General features: G+C 44.6%; 1 protein-coding gene across 1 annotated transcript in view; it reads left to right on the top strand.

Moving 5' to 3' along the window:
- SYN1 (synapsin I) overlaps positions 1-14,263 on the top strand; it is a 286,198-nt gene that overhangs the window by 192,530 nt on the left and 79,405 nt on the right. The window contains exons 6-7 of the mRNA XM_068248678.1: positions 4,973-5,035; positions 13,060-13,202. Of these exons, the coding sequence (XP_068104779.1) occupies positions 4,973-5,035; positions 13,060-13,202 (206 nt within the window). The remainder of the gene's footprint in view (positions 1-4,972; positions 5,036-13,059; positions 13,203-14,263) is intronic.

Genomic DNA, 14,263 nt, shown 5'->3' with positions numbered 1-14,263 from the left:
TGTATGGGCCTTAATATTTACTCAATGAACAGTATGAAAAATCGCTACAACTTTTCACTTAGCCAGGTAGAAGCTGCCAAATTCTGTGCAAGCGGACACTTGTAAAGTTGTGTTAAGCACATAAGCAAACACATCATTTTCATGCCTATTTATTAAGTAAATCCTTTTTTTAATCGTTCCCCCTGGTATGCGTACGTAAGGAGTATTACATGCAGCTGAACCCACAACCATCTCTAGATCTGGAGGACTCATGCTGGGAATACACGGTTCGTTTTTGCCTTCGTTTAAACCTTCGTTTCGATTGTGCCTTTTGTCCTTTTCGATCCCGAAATAATCAGTCATACGGTTAATATCACCACCCACGGTTTAGTTTTTTTTTCCGATTCTGATGGTTTCGTTTTTCCAATGATCGAAGGCTGCAAAGAAACGAAACGAAAATCCCTTTTTACAGGGACGGACTAGCATAAACGAATATATAATCGATCTGAACAGCCATCAAGCCTACCAATGGCTCGATTAGATGGATAAAGAGAGATAATATCAAACATGTTCGATCACTAGTCGTTCGTTTTTGGGGTCTATTAATCGAAACTATAATGAGATTATGACTATTTTCACATACGTTTTCAACACTCGATTCGTTTACCGAACGAATCGAAGGTTTAAACGAAGGCAAAAACGAACCGTGTATTCCCAGCATTAGTGCCCTGCATGCAGAGCTGATGCCTGGATTATTAGGCCTAGCCATAAATGTGCCACTGAGTCAATGTCGGTAGTTGGCCACTCCCACTTCCTAATTAGTGACTTGGTTACCCAGCCATCAAGACGGAAATTCCCCTCGCAATCTCAATTAGTTCTGGTCTAGAGGAAAGAGACGCCTCCCTCACCATCTCATTTCCTGGCTGTGAGCAACTGCTGCCAGCTCGGCCTCACAAGGAGAAAAACATTCCGGCCTAATGCTAGACAGCAGGCCAGCGACGTTCTCAGCAGGATTCCACCCTCTAATCTCCACTTCTGAACTTTTCAAAGTATTTAAACATGTTGTTTTGGGTTTATGCCCTAAAAATCATAATTTAAAGCAGACCTGAAATTAAAATTAAAAGTCGAAATAAACATACAAACGTCATACTTACCTGTGTAGTCTTCTCCTCAATCTATTTTTCCTCTCCTGCGTCCTGTTTGGCCACTGTGATCAATGGAATGCTCCATCCTCCATTTTGAAAATGGTCATTATCCCATAAAAACTTCCAGGTCAGCACACTGTTAAACTGTAATATCACCCACTTGAGCCACAGGGAAACATGGTGTCATATGACTATACACTTCCCCCTTCAACCCGGAAGGAGGAAGTGTTTGTAATCACGTGACGGCGGATTGGAACGCAGCGTGAGATGCGCCGAGGAACGGAGCAAGAAGATGGGTAAGATTAACCCCTCCTTGCCCATCCTCACAGTTGCTGTAATTAAGTGAATGAAATCCAAATAAAACCTATTAGGATTTCATCCGAATTCGTGATTTGAGCAAGCCTGCTGACAGGTTTTGGACTAGACCATCTCCTCATGGGGGATTCTCAGAGTTTGTTTAATTTTCAAAATCACTTAGTGAATAGGAGTTGCTCCAACCAAATGCCAGAATTATGTGTAAACAGGTGGAGGGAGGGGGGGCTGCATCTTTGTATAGATCCATTTCAGAGAGTGCTTTTGCAAATAAAACAAATACTGAGAATCCCCCCTGAAGAGATGGACTAGCCAAAAACCTTTCAATTCTGTCAGGTTTCTACTAACTACTGTAATTGACGGCAACATAGGAGAAAAGTAAATTTATAGCTTATTTTACTCTGGAAAAAACATACTACTTATTTGTATGTGTTAATATCTATTTTACAGTTTTTTGCAATAGTGGTCTTTTAAAAGAAAGGAATATGAAGAAAGTTAATCATATCCACCCAGGTGTGTTTTGCCATCGTTAACAAAGCCGCCAGCAGTTGCCTAACCAGTCGTACTATTACTATGCTTTATGGAATACTAATTATACTGAAACAGACGGCTGCTGGTTACATGATGTAGAGGTGGAAAAGTGATGTGATTATGACACATGTTCGCTGGGAATTCTGTAACACCTAGCCGGCCCAATTAATTTCCCCACCTAATCAGGAAGGGAAATTACCAGAACAATGGTGACGTGACTAGTATTTATGTTGTGAAATGTGATATTAGCACAGGTACTATTTATATATACACACATATGTACACAACATACATAGTTATACACTGAGTGGCCAAATAAATTAGAGACACCCTCTAATAATGAGTTTGTCCACCTTCAGCTTTGATCACAGCCGATACTGTTCTTGGCATGGACTCCAGAAGATGCTGATACCGTTGCTGAGGAATGTTGGGAAATGCTGATATAATGGCAGCTCTAAGTTGGGTGAGATTGGATGGGGACGTTTCCAAGCTTTGAAGTGATCTTTTGACTTCGTCCCACAAATGCTCAATAGGATTGAGGTCAGGAGACTGAGCTGGCCATGGAAGCAGGTTAAACTCTGATTGATGTTCCTCAAACCAGTTTGAGATCGATCGAGCACGGTGGCAAGGGCCCACAACAGCACTCGTGATGGTCTCCTGCTGCTAAAGTCCATCCTTTGCAAAGTCCATCTTGTTGTGCGTTGGGATATGCTTTGTGATGCACCTGCATTGAATTCTGCTTAAAGTACCCCTGACCTCGCTTCAAAATAACATACTTTTAATGTTATTTTATTTACTGTGTTGTTCTCCCTTTAACAATATATTGGAATTGAGCAGAACGTCGATGATGGGTGGGGAGGAAGTGTCAGTATTTCCCCTCTCTGCCCATCATCAGGAATACAGCTATTAGTACGCCATTGTTCTGTGCTAAATTACCTCAAGACTGCACACAGTGCAGCTCCCCAGCGCGCTGTGCAGATAGGAACTATTAGCGGCGAGGAAGGGGGCGTTCCTGATGACGAGCAGAGAGGAGGAAGTACTGACACTTCCTACCCGCCCATCAGTGAGCTCTGCATTACAGCTGAGCAGAGCGGGGACAGGAGGTGGGGCTAAAGGGGGCCGGATGGTGCTGTGACTCATATGTCACGGCACAGCAAATAAAAAAAGGCATTTAAAACATTTTACTTAAAGGGAACCTGAAGTAAAAATAAAATTATGATATAATGATTAGTATGTGTAGTACAGCTAAGAAATAAAACATTAGGAGCAGAGACATAAGTCTAATTTTGTTTCCAGTACAGGAAGAGTTAAGAACCTCCAGTTGTTATCTATGCAAAAGAGTCATTGAGCTCCACAACTCAAAGTGGCAGATTCTGAAGCTTATTATTTCAAGTGTCTGTCGCTGCAGAGGAACGTACAAAAGGTCATTAGCTTGCGCTGTGAAATCATTTAGAATGCTGAGTTTAGTGCATAAACTGCAAATATTAGAGAATGATGTAATGTTATAAAAAACAAAACTGCATAACTGAAAATAAAAATGTGAGAATATTTTCTTTGCTACGAATGCTCTATTAATTATCCGTACTACACAACCAATTCATTATATCGTAATTTTTTTTTTCACTTCAGTGTCAGGGGTACCCGTATATTTCAGCGTATAAGATGACTGGGTGTATAAGACGACCCCCAACTGTTTCAGTTAAAATATAGAGTTTGGAATATACTCGCCGTATAAGACTACCCCTCTTCCAAAGCACACCAAATACAAATTATAAAAACATCATATACTGGTGCTATGTATAAACATATACTGGTGCTATGTATGAACAGATACTGTATGTGGTACCCAGTATATAACAGTATATGGGCGATTGATTGGATTGGTCAACTCTCCCTCTACCTAAGTGAATTGGTCAGCTCTCCTTGTCTACCTGTTTATCAGAGCAGTATGGAAGAATAGATTGCGCTGTGCTCATAAAACACACCTCTTTTACCCAAGTGACCCACCCTTGTATCCTATTTACCTCCTTCTCTGCCTCTCAGATCTCGCACATATGCGGCTGTACCGCTTCACTACAGTCTTCAGCAGCGAGATCTAAGACGCGGTAACAGCATAGGGCTTACCACCCGGCATCAATGACATCCGGCGTATAAGACGACCCCTGACTTTTCAGAAGATTTTCAAGGCTTAAAAAGTAGTCTTATATGCCAGAATATACAGTACTTTAATTTGTCATGTTGTTGCCCTGCCATAGGCTGTAGGCTACAGTTTTGGGGGGTCTTGCGGTCCCCCTCGTCCGCCTTTGCTGCACGATTGCACTTTTATCTCCAATTCTTGCTGCTTGAGCACGGTTGCACATTGAATTTGGTTTGTTCTGCCAGGTTTCATCCATCAGAAGTTGCTTCTGTTCACCTGTTACTTTATATTGCTATTTATATTGTGTCTCAGATTCATTGTCACTGTTATTGAGCACTGTGTGGTTTATGTATATATTTATTACGTGCATTATTATTCATTTATATATTTTTACATTATTACACATTTACTATCCTGGATGAGGCGGATTTGTGAGCTATTACGTTACTTATTATAGATTTTGGACACCACCCTTATCACCTTTTGGTGATGTTTTTCATTGATTTTATTTGTTATTATATAATAATTTGTCAATAAAAATGACTGATTATAGAGTTTTGTCAGTGTGGGGCTGCCTGGGGTACTTTCTCTTGTTCTTTTATACTTTATGCTTATATGCTTAGCACACTCTGTTTCTGGATTTATTTGCCCATTATCATATATATGGTGTTGATCCATTCATCCAATTCCTAGCAGCAGTAATCATAACACACTGCAGTTAGTTTACTACCACCGTATACAGAGAGTAAAAGCACCTGCGCTGACATGCCTGTTTATTGAAATGTTGCAAATACACGTTGCATAGTTGGTTTAGGGTTTACAGGAGGCCAAGATTTCTTACTAATAGAGTATTTGTTCTGTATTTCAGCTGACAGCTTCCAAGTTTCCGGTGGTGATCAAGATGGGCCACGCGCACTCTGGCATGGGGAAGGTGAGTAGCAGTCGCACACTGTGGCACAAGGTCGACAGAAGGACAGGAAGGTCACTGTGGGGTCAAGAGAAGTGATATTTTATTTACTAGACAAATAAAGAATTGCACAAGGCACTTTGCGTCTTTCCTCTGCTTACGAAGTGTGGCATTCAGGTCAGATTCTTCCTGTTACATCATTATTGCATCCTATCTTTCTCTTTCTTGTTTTCCTTCTCATAGACAAAACAATTAAAGGGGTCATATAATGAGGCCTTAGGAAGCTAACCATCCCTACAATCAGGTCCGGGTTTGTACTCTTTACCGCCCAAGGCCACTGTCCGCAGTCACCCCCCTTCAGTATAGATAGCCAGATGACACCCCCCCCCCCACCTCCAGTATAGGTAGCCCGTTGACCCTTCCATCCAGTACAGATAGCCAGATGACTCTTCCACCCTCCAGTTTAGTTATCCTGATGACCCCTATCCCCCTTCCATCTAGTATAAGATGCCAGGTGACCCTCTTCCCTTTTCTGTATAGATAGCCTGATGATCCCCATCCCTTCAGTATAGGGAGCCAGGTGACCCTCTTCCGTTTTCTGTATAGATAGCCTGATGACCCCCATCCCTCCAGTATAGGGAGCCAGGTGACCCTCTTCCCTTTTCTGTATTGATAGCCTGATGACCCCCATCCCTCCAGTATAGGGAGCCAGGTGACCCTCTTCCGTTTTCTGTATAGATAGCCTGATGATCCCCATCCTTCCAGTATAGGGAGTCAGGTGACCCTCTTCCGTTTTCTGTATAGATAGCCCGATGACCCCCATCCCTCCAGTATAAGATGCCAGGTGACCCTCTTCCGTTTTCTGTATAGATAGCCTGATGACCCCCATCCCTCCAGTATAGGGAGCCAGGTGACCCTCTTCCCTTTTCTGTATAGATAGCCCGATGACCCCCATCCCTCCAGTATAGGGAGCCAGGTGACCCTCTTCCCTTTTCTGTATAGATAGCCCGATGACCCCCATCCCTCCAGTATAGGTAGCCAGGTGACCCTCTTCCCTTTTCTGTATAGATAGCCCGATGACCCCCATCCCTCCAGTATAGGGAGCCAGGTGACCCTCTTCCCTTTTCTGTATTGATAGCCTGATGACCCCCATCCCTCCAGTATAGGGAGTCAGGTGACCCTCTTCCCTTTTCTGTATAGATAGCCTGATGACCCCCATCCCTCCAGTATAGGGAGCCAGGTGACCCTCTTCCCTTTTCTGTATAGATAGCCTGATGACCCCCATCCCTCCAGTATAGGGAGCCAGGTGACCCTTTTCTGTAGAGATAGCCTGATGACCCCCATCCTTCCAGTATAGGTAGCCAGGTGACCCTCTTCCCTTTTCTGTATAGATAGCCTGATGACCCCCATTCCTCCAGTATAGGGAGCCAGGTGACTCTTCCCTTTCCTTCCCCCTAGTATAGCCTGCTGCCCATCCGCCCTTGATTCTATGGTGGTCTATGTGGCCTTGGCTTAAATCCGGCCCTACCTACACTAGGATACTCACTGCTGGCCTAAAACAAACCTGCTAGCCTTGGTGCCTAGAGGTGCTATTTGTATTTTAAAAGTGGCCATATATCTGGCGATTTTGTGGGCCGATATCGTGATGACCAATGTACATCATGTACCCCCGATCTCTGTCCCCCCAAGTGTAAAATGTCCCCCTTCCCGGGAGCAGCATTTAATCTAACCTGTCTCCAGGCCTCCTGCACTGCCACCGACGTGTCCTTCGTTATCGTGAGCGCGTGTACCATGTGACAAGAAGCGTGCATGTGACATCACACATGCACCTGTGCCATGTGGTACACATGGGTAGTGAGAGCGTTGTCAGTGCACAGGACCGTGACTAAAACAAGAGCAGTAGCGCTAGTATACAGTCCAGACATTCATAAAAAAGAGAAAAAGCTCAGCTGTTCCGGTGTCAGCTAGTTCACATAAGTCTTGTAAGGTGCGAGCGTCCCAATAGTTCAGGATCCCACCAGCTGGGATGGATCTTATTGTATTCCCTATGGGAGGACGCTTTCTGGCACACCTGTACAATGTGATGAGGGTAAGTGTTTTGTTTAATTATGCTAATTTATATGTAATGTGTATTTAAGGGGTTGACTTTGACTTGTTCAGATGTCCCGATGAAGCGCCACAGCTGTAGACACCCCCCACTGCTTGTACCTCTCCTGGTAACGGTACTGTAGCCTGTAACAATTGGTTTTACTGTTGAAGAAGATAATCAATCGTAATTGCATTGGATGTGCGTGCCCAGCTTTTTCTCTTTTTTATGAAGACCATCTGGTACACATGCTCGCGGTAATGGTGTACCCCGGGGTGACGATAAAGGGAGCCAGCGGACAAGTGAGAATTCAGAGTATGGGCACCTGGGGGGACATTTTCATACATAGGGTGAAGGCGGCGGCGGTGCTAGGCCAATTTCAGATAGATTTCATGCTGAAATCTATCAGAAATCATTTAAAAAGGAAGGTAGCGGTTGACTTATTATCTCCTCAGGAAGGACACAAATAGTCTCATTCATAGAAAAAAAAAATATTTGGGGACATCTCCACTTTGTGACACGTTTCGCAAAACAAAAACCCTGCTTCATCGGGCAATAAATATATATGTGAGTGTCTGAGAACCAGTCTCTATAGGCCCGGCACCTCTGTCACCTCTCCTTTCAGGATGGCGAGTTGCCGAAATATGGAGAGAAAAAAACTGGTTTGCAAGAGGGTAAAAGAGTCCATCTAAGTCAGAGGTGTCAGACTCAAATACAAAGTGGGCCGAAATTGTACACTGAGACCATGTCGCGGGCCAACCTCAATGTCTACTGGCCACATTCCTCCCTTATAAAGTTCTTAGGTGTCTAATTACCCCTTCCAACCCCTATACAGTTCCCTGGTGTCTAGTGGTCCTCCCTCCCCTATACAGTTCCCTGGTGTCTAGTGGTCCTCCCTCCCCTATACAGTTCCCAAGGGTTAGTGCTTTCTCCATACCTCCCCCATATGGCTTCGCTGGTGTTCTAGGGCTACACCTCCAATATAGCTTCGCTGGTGGTCTAGAGTAGGTCAAACATAATGCAAAGTGGGGAAACCACTTGAGGGCCAAATTGAATGGCTATGAAGGCCGCATTTGGCCCGCGGGCCGGAGTTTGACATGTATGATCTAAGTCAATTAAAATGATATAGAATGCTCTGACAGATGCTCTTGAAGACACTTGAAAACTTCCTCGCTGACGTTACAGGGCTTTCCTATCTACACTGGGTGCTGCTTCCCTGTTCTCAGAATGCTTTTAGTATTGTGCAAATATTTTTCCTTTTATTTTCAGCATTGCTTAGTCACGCCATGCCAAGAACTGGCTCTGTGATTCACTTGTCAGAATTGTATGAAATGCCAATGTCATTCAGACTTCTGGGCCTCTTACACATAAGCCTTTTGTTTCCCGGGCATCGTCACCGCAGGCATCAGCCACTTTTTGGGACCTGAGTGGGTTTTTGGTTCCCTTACAGGAAATAGGTACTTTAGAAGAGCCCTTTAGATGATAAAACCATTAAAGGACCACCATCTTGAAAGAAGTAGGTAGTAAAAATCTGACAGAACCGACAGGTTTTGGGCCAGTCCATCTCCTCATGGGGGATTCTCAGGATTTTCTTTGTTTTCAACAGCATTTCCTGAACAGCAGTTGTAAAGTCTAACTGACAAAATAGTGTGCAAGTGAGTAGAGCTGTGGAGTCGGTACACAAATCTTCCGATTCCGACTCCTCCGTTTATGAAACCTCCGACTCTGTGTACCCAAAATGGCTCAGACTCCGACTTCTCGACTCCAACTCCTTAGTCTAATACTTACCAGGGCTGTGGATTTTGTACAAAATCATCCGACTCCCGACTCCTCAGTTTAGGAAATCACCGACTCCAACTCCGACTCCGGTTACCCAAAATTGCTCTGACTCCGACTCCAACTCCGACTCCACAGCCCTGCAAGTGAGTAGGGAGGCTGGCTGGTATCTTACTATTTTGGCAGGTAATCTGCTGTTCAGGAAATGCTTTTGAAAACAAAGAAAACCCTGAGAATCCTCCATGAGGAGATGGACTGGCCCAAAACCTGTCGGTTCTGTCAAATTTTAACTGCCTACTTTTTTCACAATAGTGGTCCTTTAAAAAAAGGGTAAAACTTTATAAGAAGGACACTTATGTCCCGGAATGACACGTAATATAGTAGACAAAGGAGAGCAACAACACAACAACAGTCATCGTTGTGATTTTGAATACTATATTATATGTCCATTTTGGAGGGAAGTTCCACCCTTTACAAAGGCATTCTGTTGGTTTTATCAACGATTACATAGTGAGCCTGGTCCGTTAGTTATTATACGTTTTGTTTTTTTCTTTAGCAGATACTACATCAGGGATTCCCAACTCCAGTCCTGTAGGGCCAGATCCATGCCAGTGTTTAGGATGGACAGAGAAATAGCAAATGTGTTTTACTTGTTGAACCAAACCTTTCCTAATTCATTCCTATCAATACATTTGAGCTGTGCCAAAAATGTGTGAGGACCTCGGCCATTGAGGACTGGAGTTGGGCATCCCTGCTCTACATGGTCAACCATCATCAATAAGGCTGGGCTCCCAATGGCCTTGAAGCGCTTCCACTTTGCGCCCATTGCTGGGAGAATGACGGGGTAACACTGGGAACCTCATTGATGCTGCTCACACTAAAGCTGGCCACTAACGGTCCAATTTCTAGCGAAAAATCGTTAGAGCGATCAGAAATTCTGATCGGACGAAAAATTGTTCACTACACCATCAACTAACCAATCTTTGCTTCCTATGACCACCAAAAAAATCCAAATTTTCGTTCGACGAAAATTCATTCGGGCGACATTTTTTTTCACTCATTCATAATCGATTGTGTCCACCAATGGAGATTATTTACAACCAATCCGATCAGAATTTCTGATCGCTCAAACGATTTTTCGCTAGAAAGTGGACCGTTAGTGGCCAGCTTAAAGAAAACCTGTACTGAAAATTAAAAGTCAAAATAAACATACACAAGTCTTACTTACCTCCTGTGTAGTCTACTCCTCAATCTATTTTTCCTGTCCTGCATCCTGTTTGTCCACTGTGATCAATGGAATTCTCCGTCCTCCATTTTGAAAATGGCCATTACACCATAACAGCTTTCTGGTCAGCACACAAAACTGTAACATCGCCCACTTGAGCCATAGGGAAACATGGACACATCAGTTCTCCTCTCAGCTGTAACTGACAGCAACTGATATATAACTGACAGCAACTGATATATTTCAGTTCTGACAAAATGTTGTCAGAACTGGAAGGGATTATAATCAGAAGAAAATGGTGAGATTCTGAGAGGAACTTATGGCAAGGTTACTATGTAATGTTCATTTGAAGTTACCTCATGTGTTTATTTTAAATAATTTTACTCAGTACAGGTTCTCTTTAAGGTTCTTGCTTGATGCTGAGTCATCATATGTGACGGCTAATTTAATTTTCAATTCCATTGAGCTTCTCCTGCTCCATACCCCTAACTACCCCCACCCGAGTTATTTTCCCCCTATTGTAAATATCACCCTCCCCACCACCCAGAAGTGCAGAAGTGATGCTTCTTGGCAAACGTAGGTGAAAACTTTTCACCTGCTCAGAGCAGGTAAAAAACCTCTTATTATTCATGTCATGTCAGATTCTTAAAGGGTTCCTTAAAGAGAACCCGAGGTGTGTTTAAAGAATGTTATCTGCATACAGAGGCTGGATCTGCCTATACAGCCCAGCCTTTGTTGCTATCCCAAATCCCCCTAAGGTCCCCCTGCACTCTGCAATCCCCCATAAATCACAGCCTTGCTGTGAGGCTGTGTTTACATCTGTAGTGTCAGTCTCGGCTGCTCCCCCGCCTCCTGCATAGCTCCGGTCCCTGCCCCCATCCCTTCTCTCCAATCAGCAGGGAGGGAAGGGATGCAGGCGGGGACCGGAGTTTTGCAGGAGGCGGGGAGAGCAGCAGACTGACACTATAGAGATAAACACAGCCAGCTCTGACAAGCTGTTTGTCAGCAGCGTGGCTGTGATTTATGAGGGATTGCAGAGTGCAGGGGGACCTTAGGGGGGTTTGGGATAGCAACAGAGGCTGGGCTGTATAGGCAGATCCAGCATCTGTATGCAGATAACATTCTTCAAACCCACCTCGGGTTCTCTTTAAAGAGGATCTGTAACATGAAAAGATCCCCTGGGGGGTACTCACCTCGGGTGGGGGAAGCCTCCGGATCCTAATGAGGCTTCCCACGCCGTCCTCCATCCGTCAGGGGTCTCGCTGCAGCCCTCCGTGGAGTCCGTGCAGCGGTGACGTCAATATTTACCTTCCTGGCTCCTGCGCAGGCGCTCTGACGGCTGTCGGCTCCGAACTACACGGAAATACCCGATCGCCGTCGGATCTGCTGTACTGCGCAGGCGCAAGTTTCCTGCGCCTGCGCAGTAGAGCGGACCCGAATGAGATCGGGTATTTCCGTGTAGTTCGGGCCGGAAAGCCGCCACAGCGCCCCCGCTGGAGCCAGCAAAGGTAAATATTGAACTGACAGTCGGCACAGTCGCCGGCTGTTCGGAGGGCTGCGGCGAGACCCCCGTGGGACAGAGGACGGCGTGGGAAGCCTCATTAGGATCCGGAGGCTTCCCCCACCCGAGGTGAGTACCCCCCAGGGGATCTTTTTAATGTTACAGAGTCTCTTTAAAGAAAACCTGAACTGAAAATTAAAAGACAAAATAAACATACACAAGTCATACTTACTTCCCGTGTAGTCTACTCCTTAATCTCTTTCTCCTGTCCCGCGTCCTGTTTGTCCACTGTGATCAAGCGAATTCTCTGGCCTCCATTTTGAAAATGGCTATTACTCCATAACAGCTTTCTGGTCAGCACACTAAACTGTAACATCGCCCACTTGAGCCATAGGGAAACATGGACACATCAGTTCTCCTCTCAGCTAAAACTGACAGCAACTGATATATATAACTGACAGCAACTGATATACTGTATTTCAGTTCTGACAAAATGTTGTCAGAACTGGAAAGGATCATTGTCAGAAGAAAATGGTGAGCTTCTGAGAGGAACTGATGGCAAGGTAACTATGTAATGTTCATTTGAACTTTCCTCATGTGTTTATTTTAAATAATTTTACTCAGTACAGGTTCCCTTTAAGTGTACCAAAAAAACACAGTTTCGCTTACCTGTGGCTTCTACCAGCCCCCTGCAGTTGACCTGTGCCCGGGCCGGTACTCTACGCTCCTCCAGACCCCCACCGCGGCTCGGTTTCGGCTACTGAGCCTGGCGCCTGGTGACCCTGGCAGTGCGCGTCCTCGCTAGCACACAAATTACTATGCTGTGTTCCTTTTTTTCTTTCTCTGCCTGAAAGAGTTAAATATCAGGTATGTAAGTGGCTGACTCAGTCCTGACTCAGACAGGAAGTGACTACAGTGTGACCCTCACTGGTAAGAAATTCCAACTATAAAGCACTTTCCTAGCAGAAATTGGCTTCTGAGAGCAAGAAGGAGGTAAAAAGGGGAATTTCTTATCAGTGAGGGTCACACTGTAGTCACTTCCTGTCTGAGTCAGGACTGAGTCAGCCACTTACATCCGTGATATTTAACTCTTTAAGGCAGAGAAAGAAAAAAAGGAACACAGCCTAGTTATTTGTGTGCTAGGCACTGTACATACACATGTCTATCTCATCATGTCACATGTCACTTCGGGTATCCTTTAACCTTTATCTTTTATCCTTGGGTCCGATGTCCTTTAAGCAAACATACCCATAATAACATGAACCCTTTTTAGTACTATGCTAATACCTTTGCGAATAAGAATCATTTTATTTTCAACAGTTCTCGATTTTATTGTTGTTCTAGTAGAGTTCAGGGGCAGGATGTGATGGAATTGGGGAATGGCCTCTGTAAAAGTCGGCGGTGAAAGTATATTTCAGTGAACTAGATTACAGTATATCTGCATTTCTTATTTTTTCCAGGTGAAGGTAGACAACCAGTACGACTTCCAGGACATCGCAAGTGTGGTGGCCCTAACTAAAACCTACGCTACATCCGAGCCATTCATCGATGCCAAATATGACGTCCGTATCCAGAAAATCGGAAACAACTACAAGGCCTACATGTGAGTCGCAGCCCGTGCAGTATTAACATTTAACCAATTTTTTGAATTTACACAAAACTAACTTATTTTTAGTTAGTACGGAAACTTTTTTTGCTTCTATCACAAAACTAACCAAACTTTTGTGCTCCACCTGTGGGTTACGTGAGACAGTTCTTTCAAGTGGGCCTGAACTCATGTATGGGACACAAGGAAAACACAGATGAATCCACCCTGTTTGTATTTAGAGTGAAGAGCCTGTCTAACTCCCCCTCAGCTCCAAGTAATCACATCTGTAATTTGATATCTCAGCTGAGTCAGCACAGGAATCTCAGCAGCCTCACCTAATTTGTAAACACAGGAAGTTAACTCTTTGTCTGCTTCCATGAAAGCAGGAAGTAGACACGCTGCAGATTTATTGCAAGAGTTCTATAAACTGTAACAAAAAAAATCCTTGTCTTTAAAGGGTATTATGCTGTTGCTTATCTTTTAGAGCAGAGAGAAAGTTCTGAGTTCGGGACCGCTTTAAAGAAAATACAACGGGAGAGAAAATAGTAGTCTTCCTTACCTGAAGCTTCTTGCAGCCCCCACAGTCTATCAGGTCACTCGCTGTGCTTCTGGTCCTCTCCAAGTGTGCTTCTATCCCCCTCCCAAAGATCGCAGACTGTATGCACAGCCCTGGCCATGTGCCTCCTAAATCATGCTCCCGTAATTGGCGGCTTTCAGGGCATGTGCAGTTAAAGAGACTCTGTAACATAAAAAAAGGTCCCCCTGGAGGTACTTACTATCGAGGCGTCCTCCTCCGTCTTACGGCGGCAGCACTGGACCACCCTCAAACCACAGCCAAAAAATTCTCATGCTTGCAATATATACCTTCCCCGGCTCCAGCGCAGGCGCTGTTGCGTCTCTTCGAGGGGCTAAGGCAGAAATCGCCATGCCTTATCGAGTCCTCTCTACTGTGCAGGCGAGCCGAGAGCCGCTACTGCGCCTGCGCTAGAACCGGGAAGGTAAATAATTACATTGCTGCCATTAGGGGACCTCTTGCCCTGCCACCGTGGGACAGAGGAGGACAGGGGAAGCCTCAA

Source organism: Hyperolius riggenbachi, chromosome 8 (genome assembly GCF_040937935.1).
Source record: "Hyperolius riggenbachi isolate aHypRig1 chromosome 8, aHypRig1.pri, whole genome shotgun sequence".
Lineage (NCBI taxonomy): Eukaryota > Metazoa > Chordata > Amphibia > Anura > Hyperoliidae > Hyperolius > Hyperolius riggenbachi.
This window is presented reverse-complemented; position numbering and strand designations above follow the sequence as displayed.